General features: G+C 42.1%; 1 protein-coding gene across 1 annotated transcript; it reads left to right on the top strand.

Annotated features, from left to right (window-relative positions):
* The first annotated feature begins 1,652 nt into the window (after positions 1-1,652).
* misp (mitotic spindle positioning) lies at positions 1,653-17,857 on the top strand. Its single transcript, XM_010871322.3, has 6 exons — positions 1,653-1,761; positions 2,268-2,477; positions 13,056-15,474; positions 16,691-16,953; positions 17,164-17,202; positions 17,297-17,857. Exons 2-6 carry the CDS (start codon positions 2,460-2,462, stop codon positions 17,384-17,386), a joined length of 2,829 nt encoding a protein of 942 aa, XP_010869624.2. The 5' UTR covers positions 1,653-1,761; positions 2,268-2,459; the 3' UTR covers positions 17,387-17,857.
* Positions 17,858-17,959: the final 102 nt, after the last annotated feature.

Genomic DNA, 17,959 nt, shown 5'->3' on the forward strand with positions numbered 1-17,959 from the left:
ACATTCGTGACATAGTACACAATTTTGGGGGGCCCTTTTCGGCTCGACCGCACCACTTTCGCAACCAGTGGCCGAAAATCACAGACTGCGCCTTTACAAATGGCATTCAGTTACCTTGCATTACCCTTCTGAGATATAATAGATATAATCTCCACTGGTGTCCCAGATCCATCCCACCTACTTATCAGTAGGAGGAAGTCACTCCTAACCACTAACGCTGGGTCAGGTCTGCTTCAGCCTTAATGGCTACGGTTAATATTGGGGGATCGGGTAATCTGATGGATCTGCAGTGATGGATGACGTCCACCTCGGTTTTATATCTGATACCCTTCCTCACTCAGTCCCCTCCTTCTTGCTGTGTGTTGCAGCAGCAGCAGCTTGTCGCCCCTGGCAACCTTTGCCCCTCCCATTCTCTGCACTGCCACAGCCATGGTTACGTCGTGACTCTAGGTCTGTAGCAGCCCCCCCTGTTGGCTCTTATCAGTACTTACATTCCAGTTGTGACTTTCTGTGTCTGTCTCTCTCAACACACCCCCAATGCCTTGTTGCCTGGCCCCGCTGGCCAGGCGTCTCTTTTCTAAATGTATATATAAATAACTACATATAAATGTCATCGTGCAAAACAGATTGTGTGTCACTGTTGTTCTCTTGTGTAGATTCCTAGATCCTTATTGCTTCCCCGGTCACTCTGTGCTTATGGCAGCCAGTCGGTGAAGGGCCCAGGAAACAGAATGAGTGACCTCATGGCTGCTCTTCATATTGCTGTGTTAGTTGTGAAGGTCTGTTTTCTTACAAACTGGAAAGTTCTGTAGGGGAAAGTATTGGAAATGACAAATAAAAATGTGATGTGCTTGAAAAGGTCTCTCCCGCTTCTCATTTGATTTTGCTTCCTCTCTTTATCCTGGAAATCGTTTTCACCTCAGGCAATATACATTTTTGAAAGAGTGTGCATGTGTTTGTTTTCGTGCGTTTGTGTATGTACCTATAGCCTTGGTTCTTGGACTGAAGTTAAAATCCCCCTAAAGGTTTGCAATGCTCTCGAAGGCCTGCATTGTGAAATCCTCACAGTCCTTTTCCCTGTGAACAAAGGTCCTGTACTGTGCACCACAATGCAATGTTTTTACACAGCTAATCTAGGACCTGCTCCATCACTGTCACGTCCATTGTCATTGACACATGTGACCTGGCTACACAGTCACTGTTGGCAGAAGTAGGATTGTGTGTTTGTGTGTGTGTGGGTGTGTGTGTGTATCTGCGTGTGTGTGTGTGTGTGTTTGCGTCCACATCCGTGCACGAAACGCTCCACTTTTGTCTGCTGCTTTCTGATGGTCAGCAGCATTCCAGGGCAATTCTCCTACCCTCAGCAACACACACGGAGGCCGCTGGAAAAAACAACGGACTAGTCACGCCACCCAGCGCTTTGTGTCCTGGACCACCTCCCGCCCTGCTCCCACCCCCTTACTCTCTCACCCCCTCCCTTGCAATAACCGGTTGGTACCTTTTAGATGAGCTCTGGTGGATGGGGGGGGGGGTGGGGGGGTCAGATACTGAGGTGGGTGATGGGGAGTAGCAGGGAGGGGTCTGGTCAGGGCCAAACCCAGGATCCAAACATCAGCAGAGCCCGGAGGACCAGCTGTTTAGCCTGACAGTGGGGAATATGGGGGGGGGCAAACCCAGATGGTGCTAGATCATCTGCTTGAGGCGAGCCCCCGGGTTGGAATGCCAGACACCTGCTGGAGTATCCAGAGGTCGTGAAGGGAGGTGAGTTACAGAATATAGGGCAGGGGGTGTGGTTTGTGGACTACAGAGGTTTAGAAATCGAACTACTTGGTAATAAACTCTCCGTCCCGAACAGTTAGTGTTGTTGGATTCGTGTAGTTAATGTAAGAACAGATTGAAGAGATAGGAAACCCGTGTTATTACTTGTGTGCAAGAGACTTGCCATTTACATGTCTTACGAGAACACTTGCATTAACAGCAACGAATCTACAACAAATAATATAATATATTGTTTCAATACCAGAAGTGTCCCACGTGTATGCAAACATGGACATTTCTGGAAAGTGTACATAGATATTGGAATGCCCAAAAACCTTAGGACTAAATCACAAGTAAAAAAAAAAAAAAATGCATGTATATTTTTTGACGCACATATTTTTTTTGTCCCTCTCTGTAATTTCTAATGTGTTGTCATGTACCTTCTCGTTGTTGACCCGGGTCCCTGCCCTCCCTGACACACCCTCTGTCTCTTCTCCTGTCCATCTCAGAATGAGCAGATTGGGCCTGAGGCGGTCTTGATTGCCCCCCGTGTGCGACGTAGCTTTTGACCCTGTCGCGCAGAGCGTGGATGAACACATTCACCAACACGCGGTGACACACACAAGCTCTCGCTCTCTCCGACAGCCACAGACAGCAGGATGTTCAAGTACACACCTCCTTGGCAGGTGCTGTGTAACAGCATGGAGCACGAGACCAAGGTAGGACGACTCAACCCGAGAGACAGGAAATCACAGAGGTAGAGGCAACATTTGAATACAGATCCTGATTGTACTGTAAGATAGCAATTTGTTTTGCCCTGACAGCATTATAGATGTTGACTCATCTATGATCAACATGCAGTACAGTAATGTATTTGTATCGATTAGGATTTCACACTACAGCCATTTCGGCCATGCACCTCTATTGCAAGTTATCATCAGTTTGTGCACAAATGCATCTTAGTGGTATCCTCTTTGTTTCCTATCAGATGCATTTTATTTGCATTGTATATGTAACAGCATAGGACATTAAAGTAGACCTACTTCTAGAGTCAGAAAGATTATTGTGCCATAATTGACTAAACTAAGATTCATATTATACGTTTTCCATGGCCCTTTATTATCACCTTTTTAATTCTTTATTTAGAGTGATTGAGTTGGTTGAAATACTGTAATGATTTGTGTACATGCACCGGACAGCCAGCGGAGAGCTATAAACCGACTGTCATTGTGTACATCCGTCATTACTAAAAATGAATGCTCTGCTAAAAGGAAAGTCTTCTATTATGTGGCTTCTGTCCAATATGCCATTATCTTATTTTGGCTAAATCACCAAAACTTTACTCAGTATACACTGTATTACCTGAAATGGTCCGGTGACTGAATTGCGAGCAGATTTGTGCCCCCCCCCCCCCCCCCCCCCCCCAAATGACATTGTCACTGCAGTCTATGATTACAGTCTATAGATGAATAGTACTCAAATGCACTTACTTGAGAACAACAATGAAGTTACTATTGTTGGGCTAATAGCAATCCTTATATGTGGCACAGAAGAGCCTCTCAGGAATGGAGGGTAGACACCAGAGCTGTCTTTTTGTTGTGTAGGCCTATAATGGTAGGGTGTGAAAATATAGGAATAAACTCTCGATTTTATTTTATAAAGCCATTTTTACATCGCAAAGTGCTTTTATAGATACCTAGCCTGAAATCCAAAGAACGAGCAAGGGTTAATGCACAGTGGCTATGAGAATCTCCCAAGGGTCCTAAATTAGGAAGAAACCTAGAGAGGGCAGTCCTCTTCTGGCTGTGCCGGGTGAAGATTACAAGAGTACATGACTTTTGGGCCACCAAAACAGCCTAATAGGGAAGACGAATGCAAGCAGGTGAGCAATTTTATCTAGGATAGAGGAGTTGTAGCTAGGATAGAGGAAATGTAGCTACAACCAAGGAAATGTAGCTAGGATAAAGGTAGCAAGGATTAAGGTAGCTAAGATAAAGGTAGCTAGGATAGAGAAAGGGTATCTAGGATAAAGGAAATGTAAGTACAATAGAGGAAATGTGGCTAGGATAAAGGAAATGTAGCTAGGATAGAGGAAATGTAGGTAGGATAAAGGAAATGTAGCTAGGAGTGAGGAGATGACACAGAAATCAGGGAAATGAAAACACATACTACAGAAAAACACACAGGTAGAGCAAGGTACAGGATGTATATTTGAAAAGGTGTCTTCAACAATCCAACGTTTTAATACCTGAAGCACTCCAACCACATAGAAGTAGCCAGGCCAGTGTCACGTTCAAGCCCACCCGTTGCTGAAGCCCTTCACAAGGGCTTCAGATTGAGTGTTGAAATGTTTGGTGAGAGAGGTGCTCCCGCATTGCCGGGGTAATGATTGAAAAACATGATGACTCAAGCTCTTCCATTGCCCTGTACTGGGACTTCCTTTCAGGTGAACTTTAACCCCAAAGGATGATGCCTGTGTTACACGTCTGTGATCACTGATGTGGATATGGTTCCATAACACATGATTGTTAAGTCATGTTAGCGAGACCTACAACTGACCAACAACTAACATATGTTTTGGTTTTCTAATTAAGAGTGACTTTGACACAACATCAGTTTCTAAACATACAAGGCAGCAATCCATCTTAATTCATCCACATGTATTAGACTGGGTGAACGGTACTGGAAAGACAGGTCATTTAGTCAAGTTTGTGGATGAGGGACGGAATGAAAACCTGCACACTCAGTAGCTGTTCAAGAGTCATAAAAACTGCGGTTAAGGCTGCTTCTCATGAGGTTGTCTGTGGTGAGAGGAAGGAACCAGTGACTTTGAACATCCAGTTTCTTCACACAACAAAACATCTCTAGCTTGATTAATTCAATTTTAAAATAGTCCACATCATCAGTTTCATGGCCACATGTATTCCTCGCTGTGGTAAGGATTCTGGAACCTTCTGCGGTGCACTGGCCATGGAGAGATTATTCTCATACATCCAGTGGTTGGTATAACAGTGTGTGAGTGTCATGCACTTTTCCCCTCCTTGGCCAGTGGGCGTGGCTCAAATAACTGACATAATATTGGCGGAACTTTGGCCGCACGGTAGGTTGCTGAAGAGACAGGCAGGCAGAGGCAGGCTGGGTTCACAAGACAACAAGGCAGACTTTACTCTGGTTTACTGTACGCCGGTCTACGGTAGGGTACATTTATCTTTTCCAAATTGTGTACTGGGCAGGTTTCAGATTTAATTTCTAAATATATCCCCACAGAATTATAATTTATCACATAGCCAATGAGTTACAAGCACTTGGATTGTGCTGCAGTTGACTGAGCAGGTGCGTTAATCGAGAACAGACGCTGCGCTCGGCGTTGCTGTCACGTGACCCTTTCAGCATTATTGAATAATGTGAATGTCGAATTAAACACGTGCCACGACTGAGTGAATCAACAATCCTACTGTAGAACAACTTTTTGACACACTTTCGTTGTGTTTACTAAGTTGTGGTGGTTTTCCATGTTGTTCATGCCCCTGTCTCTGTACATATGTACCCATGGGAATACTCCAGCTCATTGTTCCTTTTCCAAATGTTCTGTTTTTTTGATTTGCAGCTTGGATTAGCAGTGTGTGATGATTCTTCCAGGACAGGGTTCGGTGTAGCTCAGTTTGTAGACCACGGTGCAGTGTTGTGGGTTTGACTCCTAAAGAGGGCCAGTATAAAGTGTAAGCGCTAGCTACTGTAAGAGGCCCTGTGAGTGAATGTGTTACCGTTGTGTATGACCAGGTATAAAGGTTATTGTATCAGTGGGACATCTTCATTGTCCTATTTTCAACATGTTCACCTTAGGTCTCCCAGACAGGTTTGTGCTCTCCCTGGTGTGAGGTAATGTGTGTGTGTGTGTGGGGTGGGGGTGGTGGGGGGGGCGCAGTGTGGTATCTTCTGTACTCCACAGATTGCTTCTTTCCTCTCTCAGCCAATAAGCGAATGGCAGAGGTGCCAATTCCAGGAAGTAGGACTGAAAAGAGCTTATCTGTGGTACACAGTTTACTGTCACTCAACTGGTCACACACATGCGCACACATACCAACACACACAAACACATACATACACACACACTAGATAATGCGCTGGGGAGAAGCTAACGTGTCATGGCTTCCATACAATGTATCTTACAATTTGAAGTGGACAAGTGTACATAGGCCAAATAATAAAAACATCTAATGTTCCAAATACATTTACAAAAAGTATGCCAAATATTTCAAATACTTTTTCAAAATGTATTCAAGAAATTGACATTTTGTTTATCTTTAATCCATAAATGCTGCAAAAATAATGTATTTAATATATATTTTCTATCCATCCTGTTTGTATTAGTAGTTACCATCTATCATATTAGGACTCAGTGTACTGTATAAGATTTAAACACATGGTTGTGTATTTTCTGAAGAATGCATTTTGGGTCTCTGATTGAGTGGTGAAATTATGGATCTTTCTGTCAATTTCTGTTTAAAAGTCAGTACTTTGAATAGAGTGGCAGTTTCTGTTCTCATTAGATATCGTGCTTATATGCAGTGTTTTAAATGTGTACAATATTATTGATACTTGGCTTGAAATGTTTTTATTTGAGTTCTTCTTCAGATCTTTTATAGGACTGTAAAAAGTCCTTAGCACCCAGCAGCTATTTAAGCTAGTGTCTTTCTACATGGGTTAATTAAGAGGAAGGTATTTGTTTTCATATAATAGTTGTATTTATAGTACCAGTACTCCCACCTGCAGATCTGTTGTGTGACAAAAGAGTGAACACATTCCTCTTTTACTCCCCCCATGATTCTTCCCATGTCGTCTGACTAACTTGGCACTTTGAAAAGGAACTGTAGACGCAACCACTTTAGGAATTAAACTAAGGGGCTTATGATTGGCTGTGTAATACAAGCTCTGCCAAATAATGACCACATTTGTATATGAACATTTACTTCAAGCAACCAATTATTAAATAAAAAATATATGAATCTTTTAGTATGCTAAAATGCAGGGAAATTAATAGGTATTACTGGCTGCCACTTGCATGGGTTTAGCTAACAACATGACACCATTTTCAGACATTATGTTTAAGTCATCGCTATAGCTAAGCTACTTCCACTGACCACCGAATGATGTACTGTACCTGAAAGGTGGTCAAATGAGAAGCATGGGATTACAAAAGATGCTTGTTGGCTACAGTACATAAAGGCACATAACTCATCAAAATATGCTGCAACGTATGGTTTCATTTCTCAAAACTCAATTGAGTTACTACCTAAGAAGTAATTACCTTATGCATTATGGCCCATTCAGCTTGAACTTTGAAAGTGGTGTTTATTGAGTTCATTGATTGCACAGTCCGAATTCCAAAGTTCTCTAAAATACTCCTTATTCTTGGGTTTCTTGTCTCCTAACCGCCAGCTCAAAAGTTTACCTTCATTGTCAATTTGCTTCAGCAAAAATCTTCCAGACAGTCTAGCTGTGCTTGTATTTAGCTTAAAGAGTTACAAAGCCATGCGTTCTCTTCAATTTCAGTATAAGTATATTTCCTTTCCTATGATGTATGTAATTTTATGTACTGCTTATCTGTTCTCAATCTCTCTTTTTCTACCTCTGTGGTACTGACATGATGATAACAACTATATTGCTTGCTCTTTGGTGCCATTTAGGCAAAACCTGATATAGAGAAATACAGGAATACATCAAAACCAAGTTGTTAATTCCAAGGCCCCTAAGAGGTTGATTAACCCCGTGTGTTTAAAGTCATGCGATTAAATCCCTAGTATCCCATTGGTAAAGCCCTCACAAAACACATTTACCACACTTTTATGAGAATCTTTTAACATTCAAATCCAAAATATTAAAAAATATATTTTAAATATAGATATATGTATACAATCACAAGTTGCGCACTTCCCCAAATGCCCTAATAGGCAGGCTACTACTGGCATGACTCTGGCTGCATATTATTTATATTAACCAATGCTATAATAAATTATAATAAGTATTAGCATTTTTGTGACATAATTATTTTAGTGAAAATATACAAATTTAATGTGGTTTCCTAAAACAAACATTCTAATATTCCAAGTAAAAGGTGCAATGAAATGTGAACTGTAATATTAAATGTAGGAAATACAGGAACAATTTGTTTTTATTGATCTTCATATCACGGCAGTAGATCTGGTAATCTTCCATACAGCAACTCCAAAGTTCGCAATAAATAGAGGCCTGACTGTGACCACTAAACTATGATACCCACCATTTTAGATTTTTCTAAAATGGTTTCTGTAGTTAGATATTATTATCATTGCTGGAACATTATATTGTTGACATTCATTTAGATTTCTGAGAATTTAAGCAAATTGATTGCCACCAAATTTGCCATTTTAACAGAGTATTCAGATTCTCAATAATTGTTGTGCCTTTTTTTCATTTGGACGAGAAATATTTAAATGCAGTATATATTATTTTATTTTCAGGCTTTTATTGATAGAGGCAGTGGGGAGAGGAGGTTTTGATTGGCTGGGTCAAACCCATGCTCCAACCGTTTGTGTCCCAGAGGCATCAGCCTAGACCACTGTATTGCCCAAATTGAATACAACCATCAATTTGGCCACAACCATCAATCTGTAATCCTCATTATTGTAATGGTGCATTAGATGTGCGATTTCCTTTCTAAAAATAAAATGATAGGATCATTTGCATCCAGATTCTACAGTATAAAAACAACAGTATCAAGTTTTTCAGCGCTTTGAGCAGGGCTGAACTTCTGGACAACTATTGGACAGATACTTCTAAGGATTTACTATTGACTAATTTAACAGAAATTGAAAAACTACATGAAACCATTTGAACTGCTGCTACCTCCTCGTCTGACTTGTCGCCTTGTTACACAGTAATATATATTTACTAAAGTCCTTTTCAGCTGTCTACTGTGATAAAGCTAATCCAGATTTAAGGGATCAAACCTATATATCCTTCTACCATTTAAGGCATCTTTGATTAAGGTTTAGATTGAATCATCAAATCCTTATTCTGAGGATCAGAATGTTTCCTTTTATGGGAATGTTATTCATCACTAGGGACATTGGCACAATTGTATGTAGCAATTTACAAAAAAGACAGGCAAACTTGCATCCCTACGTGGGAAAGCAGAAACTGGGATGGAAGGTGTTCCAAAGCACACAGCCAAAGCTACAGTGGAGTGGCTTTGGAAAACAAGTTAGCAATAATTTATTTAGAGAGCCCCAAATGTGTGTTATTGCCCTCACTAGTGTTCCTGATCACCGTCCCTATTCTATATTCCTTCTTTCCTTACGTGTCCTTCCTCCATCTACTATGTTACTCCTAACCTTTACCCTAACCCTAACCCTAACCATACTGTAGAACTAAGCAGTTGCTTATCAACAGATTGGTTACTGTTTTCTTTTTTTTTTTTATTGATAGTATTACTAACATCTACGGATGGAAATTGGACTCAATATAGAGTTTACTTGTATTTGTACTTGGTGGCCCAACAGAGCTGTAACCTAAATCTAATTGAAAATGTGTGGCATGAACCAAGCAACTTGATATAGCTTCTAGCAGATTTGTAAAGAATGATAAAATATCCTACCAGGCTCAACAAGCTGTAATTACTGGAAATATGATGTGTACACTTTCTATAGGCACTGTGTTTACAATTCAGCAGAACGTGTTCCAGAAGAGCTTACTGCTTTGGATGTAAACTGCAGAATAAACAAAATCTATTGTTTTGTGATTTTGCGATTTTTACCTTTGAAGACCATTAAAGTCTATAACATGAAGCCATTGAAACTGCTTTGTAAATAATTTGTTGATTATTTTTTGAATTAGCAGGAACCTACATTTGTTGAAAAAAAGCCAGAAATTGAATGTATTCCAAAACCTTATACATGTTGTGCTAATGAGGCTAGAAACTCCATTCTGTGAGGTTAAATGAACCTGTTAATATCAAGTTACACGATGAGCCATAAATCAACATCACTGAATAATTTATCTGACATAGGAGAAATGTATTTTTACTAACTGCAGGACCCATTTCATTTAATCTTTCTTGTGCTTGAGTTGGAATTATTCTCCTTATCATCTAGGTTTATTGCAAAGGTCGAGTGTCATTCTCATGAGCAAGCAAGCGTTCAAGTTAAGCTATATGTTATTGACAACAATGTTGGCATTCCACAGCAAATATCACACCCTCCTCTCTTGCTTTTTTATTTACCCATTAACAGATTCCTGTAAACCATAAAACTCTGGAATGTACACTGAACAAAATTATAAACACAACACTTTTGTTTTTGCCCCATTTATCATAAGCTGAACTCAAAGATCTAAGATTTTCTCTATGTACACAAAAAGCCTATTTCTCTCAAATATTGTTCACAAATCTGTCTAAATGTTAAGTGTTAGTGAGCACTTCTCCTTTGCTGAGATAATCCATCCACCTCACAGGTGTGGCATATAAAGATGCTGATTAGACTGCATGATTATTGCACAGGTGTGCCTTAGTCTGGCAACAATAAAAGGCTACTCTAAAATGTGCAGTTTCACTGTATTGGGGGGGTCCGAAAACCAGTCAGTATCTGGTGTGACCACCATTTGCCTCAGGCAGTGCAACACATCTCCTTTTGCATAGAGTTGATCAGGTTGTTGATTGTGGCCTGTGGAATGTTGGTCCACTCCTTCTCAATGGCTGTGCGAAGTTGCTGGATATTGGCAGGACCTGGAACACGCTATCGTATACATCGATCCAGACCATCCAAAACATGCTCAATGGGTTACATGTCCGGTGAGTATGCTGGCCATGCAAGAACTGGGATGTTTTCAGCTTCCAGTAATTGTGTACAGATCCTTGCAACATGGGGCCGTACATTATCATGCTGCAACATGAGGTGATGGATGAACGGCATAACAATGGGCCTCAGGATCTCGTCACGGTATCTCTTTGCATTCAAAATGCCATCAATAAAATGCACCTGTGTTCGTTGTCCATAAAACATGCCTGCCCATACCATAACCTCACCGCCATTATGCAAACCAATTGTTGCAGCAGCTGTCTGGGTGGCTGGTCTCAGACGATCTTGGAGGTGAGGATGCTGGATGTGGAGCTCCTGGGCTGGTGTGGTTACACGTGGTCTGTGGTTGTGAGGCCGGTTTGATGTACTGCCAAATTCTCTGAAACGCCTTCGGAGATGGCTTATGGTAGGGAAATGAACATTAAATTCACGGCCAACAGCTTTGGTGGACATTCCTGCAATCAGCATTCAAAATTGCACACTCCCTCAAAACTTGCAACATCTGTGGCATTGTGCTATGTGATGTAACTGCACATTTTAGAGTGGCCTTTTATTTGTGTCCAGCCTAAGGCACACCTGTGCAATGATCACGCTGTCTAATCAACATCTTGATATGCCACACCTGTGAGGTAGATGGATTACCTTGGCAAAGGAGAAGTGCTCACTAACACAGATTTAGACAGATTTGTGAACAATATTTGAGAGAAATAGGCCTTTTGTGTACATAGAGTGTCTTAGATCTTTGAGTTCAGCTCATGATATATGGGGGCAAAAACAAAAGTGTTGCGTTTATAATTTTGTTCAGTGTATTATGCAAGTTTATTTTAAATGGCTCAGTATTGATTTCTCCTCGGCTTTTAACACAATTCAACCTCATATCTTAACCACAAGGCTGCTGGAACAGTTTGATTTAGGTAAAAACCTGGTTGGCTGGATCCTTAACTTTTTAACGGACAGGACACAAAGAGTGAGAGTGAATGGCAGTCTCTCGGAAAAAGTCTGTTCATCAACAGGCTCCCCACAAGGATGCGTACTCTCACCTCTTCTTTTTATCCTGTACACAGATATGTGCCAGAGCAGGTGGGGAAACAGGACTATAATTAAATATGCAGATGACTCAGTAATTGTTAGCCTGCTCCAATGCAGTGAAACAGGTCACAGCCCAGTCATTAATGACTTTGTTGAATGGTGTGAGGCGTCCCACCTTCAACTAAATGTAGTTAAAACAAAGGACATGTTTATCGATTTTAGGAGAAAAACAACTCAAACACAAGAAATTACATCGATCAAGGGTCAACATGTTGAGTGTGTTGAATCGTATAAATACCTGGGGATGGTTATAGACTCCAAACTTACATTTGGTACCAACTGTGAACAAATCTGTAAAAAGGGGCATCAATGTTTGTTCTTTTTGAGGAAACTGAATCAATTTCACATTGATAAGTCCATCATGACCCTTTTTTATCATGCCTTCATCGAGTCAATTTTATCTTTTGCGCTAGCAGCCTGGTTTGGAAATCTCACCTTGAAAAAAAGAAATTTGCTCAATAAATTAGTAAAGTGGTCCAGCCGGCTGATAGGTGATCCCCAGCTTAATGTGGAGACCTTGTACATAAAACAGCTACACCGAATAACTAGCTCGATTTTAAATTATAATTCTCATCCATTGCACACAGAGTTCCAGCTTCTACCCTCTGGGCGTAGGTTCATAGTCCCCAGGTGTAGAACAAAAAGACACAAAAACAGTTTCGTCCCTGCAGCCATTAGTTTTAGAAATAAACTCTAGTTTCATTGTGGTCTTAGTTTATTTTATGCATTTTCCTTCATACTTGAGTATGTGGACTCTACTGTCACTAACTTTATTCTATGTAGCCTATGTATTTATTTTATTCTGGACCAGTAAGAACTTTTTCTCTTTTCTCTTTTCTCTTTTTCTTTTTTCTTTTTTGTATTCTTGTTGATGATTTATATGATGTGTGATATGTGTGAGGACTCTACTGCAAACAAAATCTACCTTCGGGTATAAATAAAGTAACTTGAACTTGAACTTGAGTCCATATTCTGTAGACATACTGGAGTGGAAATAACGGCAAGTTTTGTTATATTCAAGGTGTTGCTGTTGCAGAACCATCTGCAAGAGTTCATGTTATTTTTGAAGTGCAATGATTAATAATCAGAACAAGGGACAAATTGTCTGAGTTGTTGATCAGTTGTGATATGACCATTCAATTGGTTTCATTCTTATGTTGCTTTAGCCCTCAGGCAGTTTTTTACCTTTTAAAAAAACAAATCACCAATAATGTGGACAATGTCTTTTAAATCACTGTGTGCATTTATTTAATAAAAATAGCTCCAAATATAATTTAGAATACTGCTCTTGTTGAAAATGACATGTATTAATCAACAGTCTAAGCCAAGACAGGAGTGTAGATCAATTTTCCTGTTTTTTTGTGTTGCCTACAGAGATTCTCAGTTGCTGCATCTGATGACGGCCGAGATGTGTCCACCCAGGAGAAGGGAGACCTGATAGCGTGCCACTCTCACCAGCTCCCGGCCTCAGAAATCCCACTGTCCGCACAGGAAGACGCCACAGCCCGGCTGACCATGGAGAGCACGCCCAAGAAGTGGGTGCTGCAGACCATGTCGCCCAGACTGGAGCCGGCAACAGATCTTCGCAGAATGCTTAGCCCTACCAACAGCAGTCCCTTCAGCTTGGACAGGAACTGGACCCCGGATAGGAGTGATGACTCTTTCAGGTTTGACAGCATCTCCGTGAGCCGCCTGCAGTCCACCGTTGTTGTATCCGCCCATCAAAAAGAGGGGTCGTCCCGGGATGTGGTGGTACAGGCAAGGCAGGTGGCGGTTTCCGAGGAAGACTGCAGCAGCACCACCGAAGACTGGCAACCCAGTGTCCCTAGCAGTCCTGGCAGCACAGGTTCCCACCGTGGCTTCTACTCTTTTGTGGAAGATCCTGCGAGCCCAGAGGCGGAGCTGAATGAAGCCTGGATGGTGTCCCCAGAGAGACAAGCCATGTTAGCCACCCTGAAAGAGGAAGACAGCTTCACGCTGCAGACGTACACCAGTGGGACGAAGCCAGGGAGTCTATTTGAAGAGGACGAAGACTCCCGCTACCACGTGAACACTTACAATGGTGCCCAGTCGAAAGCAGAGGAGGAGGAGAAGATACTTAGAGAAGAGATTATTCACGGTCAGGCCCCGAAAAAGGCCGCATTCAGGGAGCAGTGGGGTGTGCTTGAAACCATGGATCTTAGCAAATCACCCAAACGGCTGCTAGAAGGGTTGAGCTTGTGCTACAGCCCAAAGACCATCAAATCTGAGCCAGCATTTGTTGCAGAAGAAGGCGCAGTCGATAACAATCAAATCAACTTTAGTGCAGCACGGGAGCAGTTTTTAAAGATGGAAAGGTCAAGGCTCAACTCTGTCTTGCAGAATCCCAGTTCTCCAAAACCACACGGAAGACTGTGGCAATCAGAAGACAGCTTGCTTTCACCCAGGAGCAATAACGAAAAGTATCACTCTTTTCAGTGGTTGAACCGAGGTCCAAACCAAGAAAAACCACATGATGAAGAGGAATTCCATGCTGGCAGAAAGGTGACAGTGTGCCTCACAGAGGACAGCGTGCTTGATGACCTTGACTCTGCACTGGAGGATGTATCAGGGAATCCAAGTGTTGGAAGCACATCCAATGACAACCCTCAGCAAGATGATGAGGACACAAAGTTGGCAAGTGGTTACAAGGAGACACCTATTGAAAGGGAGATTCGTATCGCTCAGGAGAGAGAAGAGAGTCTTCGGAGACTGCGGGGCATAAAGCACAGTGACGTTCAGGAGATGGTGGAGATCAAGACTAAGTCACTGCTCTCCCAGCCAATACCTCTACAGACCGCTAGCAAGACCAAAGAGAAGAACAGAGTGAGCTTCCTCATTCAGCGTGAGATTGAAAAAGACAGCCAGAGGGAAGAGGACCTGCTCCACCAAGGTAAAGTCCCAGGTCTATATGACAGGGGAACTCCCCAGGAACTGGAGGAAAAGAAGAAAATATTTGAGCTGCCTTACCATTCTGGAGCCGAGGAGGAGAAGAGGAAAAGGGATGGGTCACTGCCAGATGCCACTGTCAGGATTACGAGCTCAAGCACAGAAGACTTCCCTTTTTGTTGCCCTCAACAGCATTCAGAACAAAGAGATCTGCAAACTGGCTTCATGAGTTCCACTCCAAGCCTCAATACAACCAGCGAAGGCTGTGATTCCGAGTCCCAAGAGCCCACCAGAGTACTGTCAAGTAACTTCCCAAAGGAGGACATTACAACGAAAGGCCATGAGACCACTGAGGCGGCAAGCTCTCACGTCACAGTGAAGAACACAAGCTCTAGCAAAACAGTTAATGATCAGTCGTGGATATTGGGAAGAAAGGAGATCCTCCCAGCCAGAAGATCCTCCGCAAAAGAAGCATACTCTCCATCCTCCGTATTGGCTCCCTCGTCTCCCACACCCATGGCTTCTTCATTTCAGGGGTCTGAGACAAGTGATGACCATATTCCAACATGGAGAGTGAAACTGGATTCTGGGGGCCTGCGACCTCGAAGGCAAAATGCTCCGGATCTCATCCAGAAGGAGATTGAGCTTGATCTAAAACGTGAGCAAGAGCTACGGGAACTGCGAGAATCCAGTGGCCTATCCATGTCTATGGAAGGAAACCTAGACCATGTAGGACAAGACACAACAGACACGTATCAATCACCAAGCCTACAAAGGGTCATTGTGGAAGAAGAACAGCCTGTGTTTGAGAGCCCTTCACTTCCTATAGCCAAGACACGCTTTGCCAGATGGTCCTACTCTTCAATCACTCCAGCATCTATGCTAGGTAGGATGGTTCTGTCCACGTACCCATGCACACATCTACACAATTTGCTAGTTATAAAATAATGGAACAGAGGAATAGTTATAATGACAAAATTGTTTTTGGATTGATTGTATCTTTCCAGGTACCAACTAGTAAAATTCCTCCCATTTCTGGATTCAAAAGGATGTTGCATAATATAGGAGAGAATTTAATTTGATTGCAAGTTATAAATAACATGCATAATTTGCCTATGAAATAAGCAATGCTGATAACCCTTGATCTGATTAAATCCTGGCCAAAGTCATGTTTACTGCTGCCAGTCTTAGATGGGAAGAAATTACAAACATAACTTGAACTTTGGCAATATATGGGCAAAGGAATCTAACACTGCGTTACCAGCTATGAGAAATCCTTGACACAGAGGGCATTTACCTCAAATAGTACTTTGTTTATGTATGTATAGTGGTTAAAGGAGATATCCCTAATATGCTACAAACTTGTGGAAGCTGAATTTAAGCAATGATTGTCTGCATTCAAACCAGCTCCCCCCTTCTTGCTTACAGGCTACTGTAGCTAGCTTCTTTTTCACTTTTCAACCTTAAAAATGCTTAAAAAAATGCCCAAAATATTTTCTGGCAAATAAATGTGATGCAACACTACTTTCGCTAATATATTAATATACAACCTTCTTTAAACATTACTGACATTAAGTTGCTTTTGTTGAAGGCATCTGCCAAAGGGCAAACATTTTAAATGTACACCTCTGGCACTAAATTAACCATTTGCATAAACCACCATTTTGGGGGATTACCTGAAACAAAGATGCCAATTTACATTCACGTAATATACATTCACATAAATGCATATAAATCAGTCAAGAAAATGTGTGTATCTGACACGTCGAAACACTATTAATGCAAGGATATTAATATCATACACACGCAGATGTACAACAGCCATATGCTTGTCTATATCGGTTGGACATAGATTGATGACATTGCACATGCACTGGGTTATGAGTCTAGCCAAGCCAAGCAATATCTCACTACTGGAATGATATGGACTAAACTTGGGAGAACAATGAATTGAGACCCATTTGGCCCAGGAGGGTGGTGTATGATTCATGGGGGCTGATATGTTTACTGTTGCCTTGTTTCACATGGCAAAACATAACTACAACTACAAGAATTTACCGTATGTGTTAATTTAATCTGGATCTTCCTTAATTTCTCCACAGATAAACCAGACAGTCCATCACCTTTTTCCCCCTCCATTCGCCCCCCTGGCCGGCTTCCATCCTTTTCCATGGTGACCGCCCAGCCATGGGGTTCTCCACGGCCCTCCTCCCCCGTGGTGAGCCGGGTCGGCCCCCTGTTGCCTGCTGGCCCTTGGGCGGAGATGAGTGGCTCCCCTGGGACCCCCACACAAAAGGGCCTGACTGAGACCCTGCTAGATGACTTTGAGGAGAGGAGAGCCAAACTGAAACTGGAGGAGAATGCTGTAAGTGGAAAAGACAGGACACAGGGGAATTTATTTATTTAGTTTTTTAAAACAAGGTCCAAAAATTTGAGTACCTTTAATATCTCTGGCCTACTTGAGAAACCAAGCAGGCTCTGGATACATTGTGTGTTTATCCTCAGTTTAAAGGTTGTATTCTACAAACAGTTGACTACTTACTGAACTGTAAATTATTTTGTCTGTTGCCTTTAGTATGCAGGAATTCAGCCCATCGATGATGTGAACAATGAGGTTAGTGGTTGCTCTCCTCTGTGCTGACATCCACTGTGATTCGTCGAAAAACAGGTCCAAAATTACGTTGGTGCTCTTTTTTCCCCCATTGTAGGTTCTGGAAGCCACCCGAGTCACGAGGCACAAGAACATGCGGGCACTGCGCTGGGAAGCTGGCAACTACACCAACGAGAACGGCCAATGAACATCCCTCTTCCGTGGAAGGAACAGGGAGGAAGGAGACGACGAGATGCAAAGGCATTTCAGAAAAATCGTTGTGCACATCTCAGCACATATTAATATGGCCGACTCTCTCGTATACACTACCAAAATGGCTGGACTGATTGGGAACTTTGTGACAAAACCTCGGACCCTCCACAGCTGCTGCTGGTTCTCCTGAGAATCTGAGAGCATGTGTCCTTACACGATTTCAAAGGGGGAAAAAGACATGCGAACCGAAAGAAATCTTGATTAAAAAAAACATTTTAGCCCAGGATAGAACAAGATTCCAATGGCCATCAGAGCTGCCAAACATAAAGGAATTCAAGGGACAGTGCTGTGCCTGCTTCAAATGCATTGCCTTGTTTTGGGATGAAACCGCTAAGGTCTGGTTGCTGACTGGAAGCGTTGTAGGAGTTTGGCAGTTACTGCTTAGTAGCTTTGACTGGCCCTCAAATGACTGCATAGAAAATAATTGACAAAACTACAGTATTTTTGTCATGTCAGTTGTTGGCCACTTCGCAAAGAAAAAACAAGCAAATAACCATCAGATATCCAT

Source organism: Esox lucius, chromosome 8, assembly GCF_011004845.1.
Source record: "Esox lucius isolate fEsoLuc1 chromosome 8, fEsoLuc1.pri, whole genome shotgun sequence".
Lineage (NCBI taxonomy): Eukaryota > Metazoa > Chordata > Actinopteri > Esociformes > Esocidae > Esox > Esox lucius.

What these genes read in the sequence shown, in the direction of transcription:
- misp (XM_010871322.3), top strand. An exon ending in CACTCCAGCATCTATGCTAG is followed by an intron (nt 15,475 to 16,690) that starts GTAGGATGGTTC and finishes ATTTCTCCACAG; the next exon opens with ATAAACCAGACAGTCCATCA. An exon ending in TCGATGATGTGAACAATGAG is followed by an intron (nt 17,203 to 17,296) that starts GTTAGTGGTTGC and finishes CCCCCATTGTAG; the next exon opens with GTTCTGGAAGCCACCCGAGT.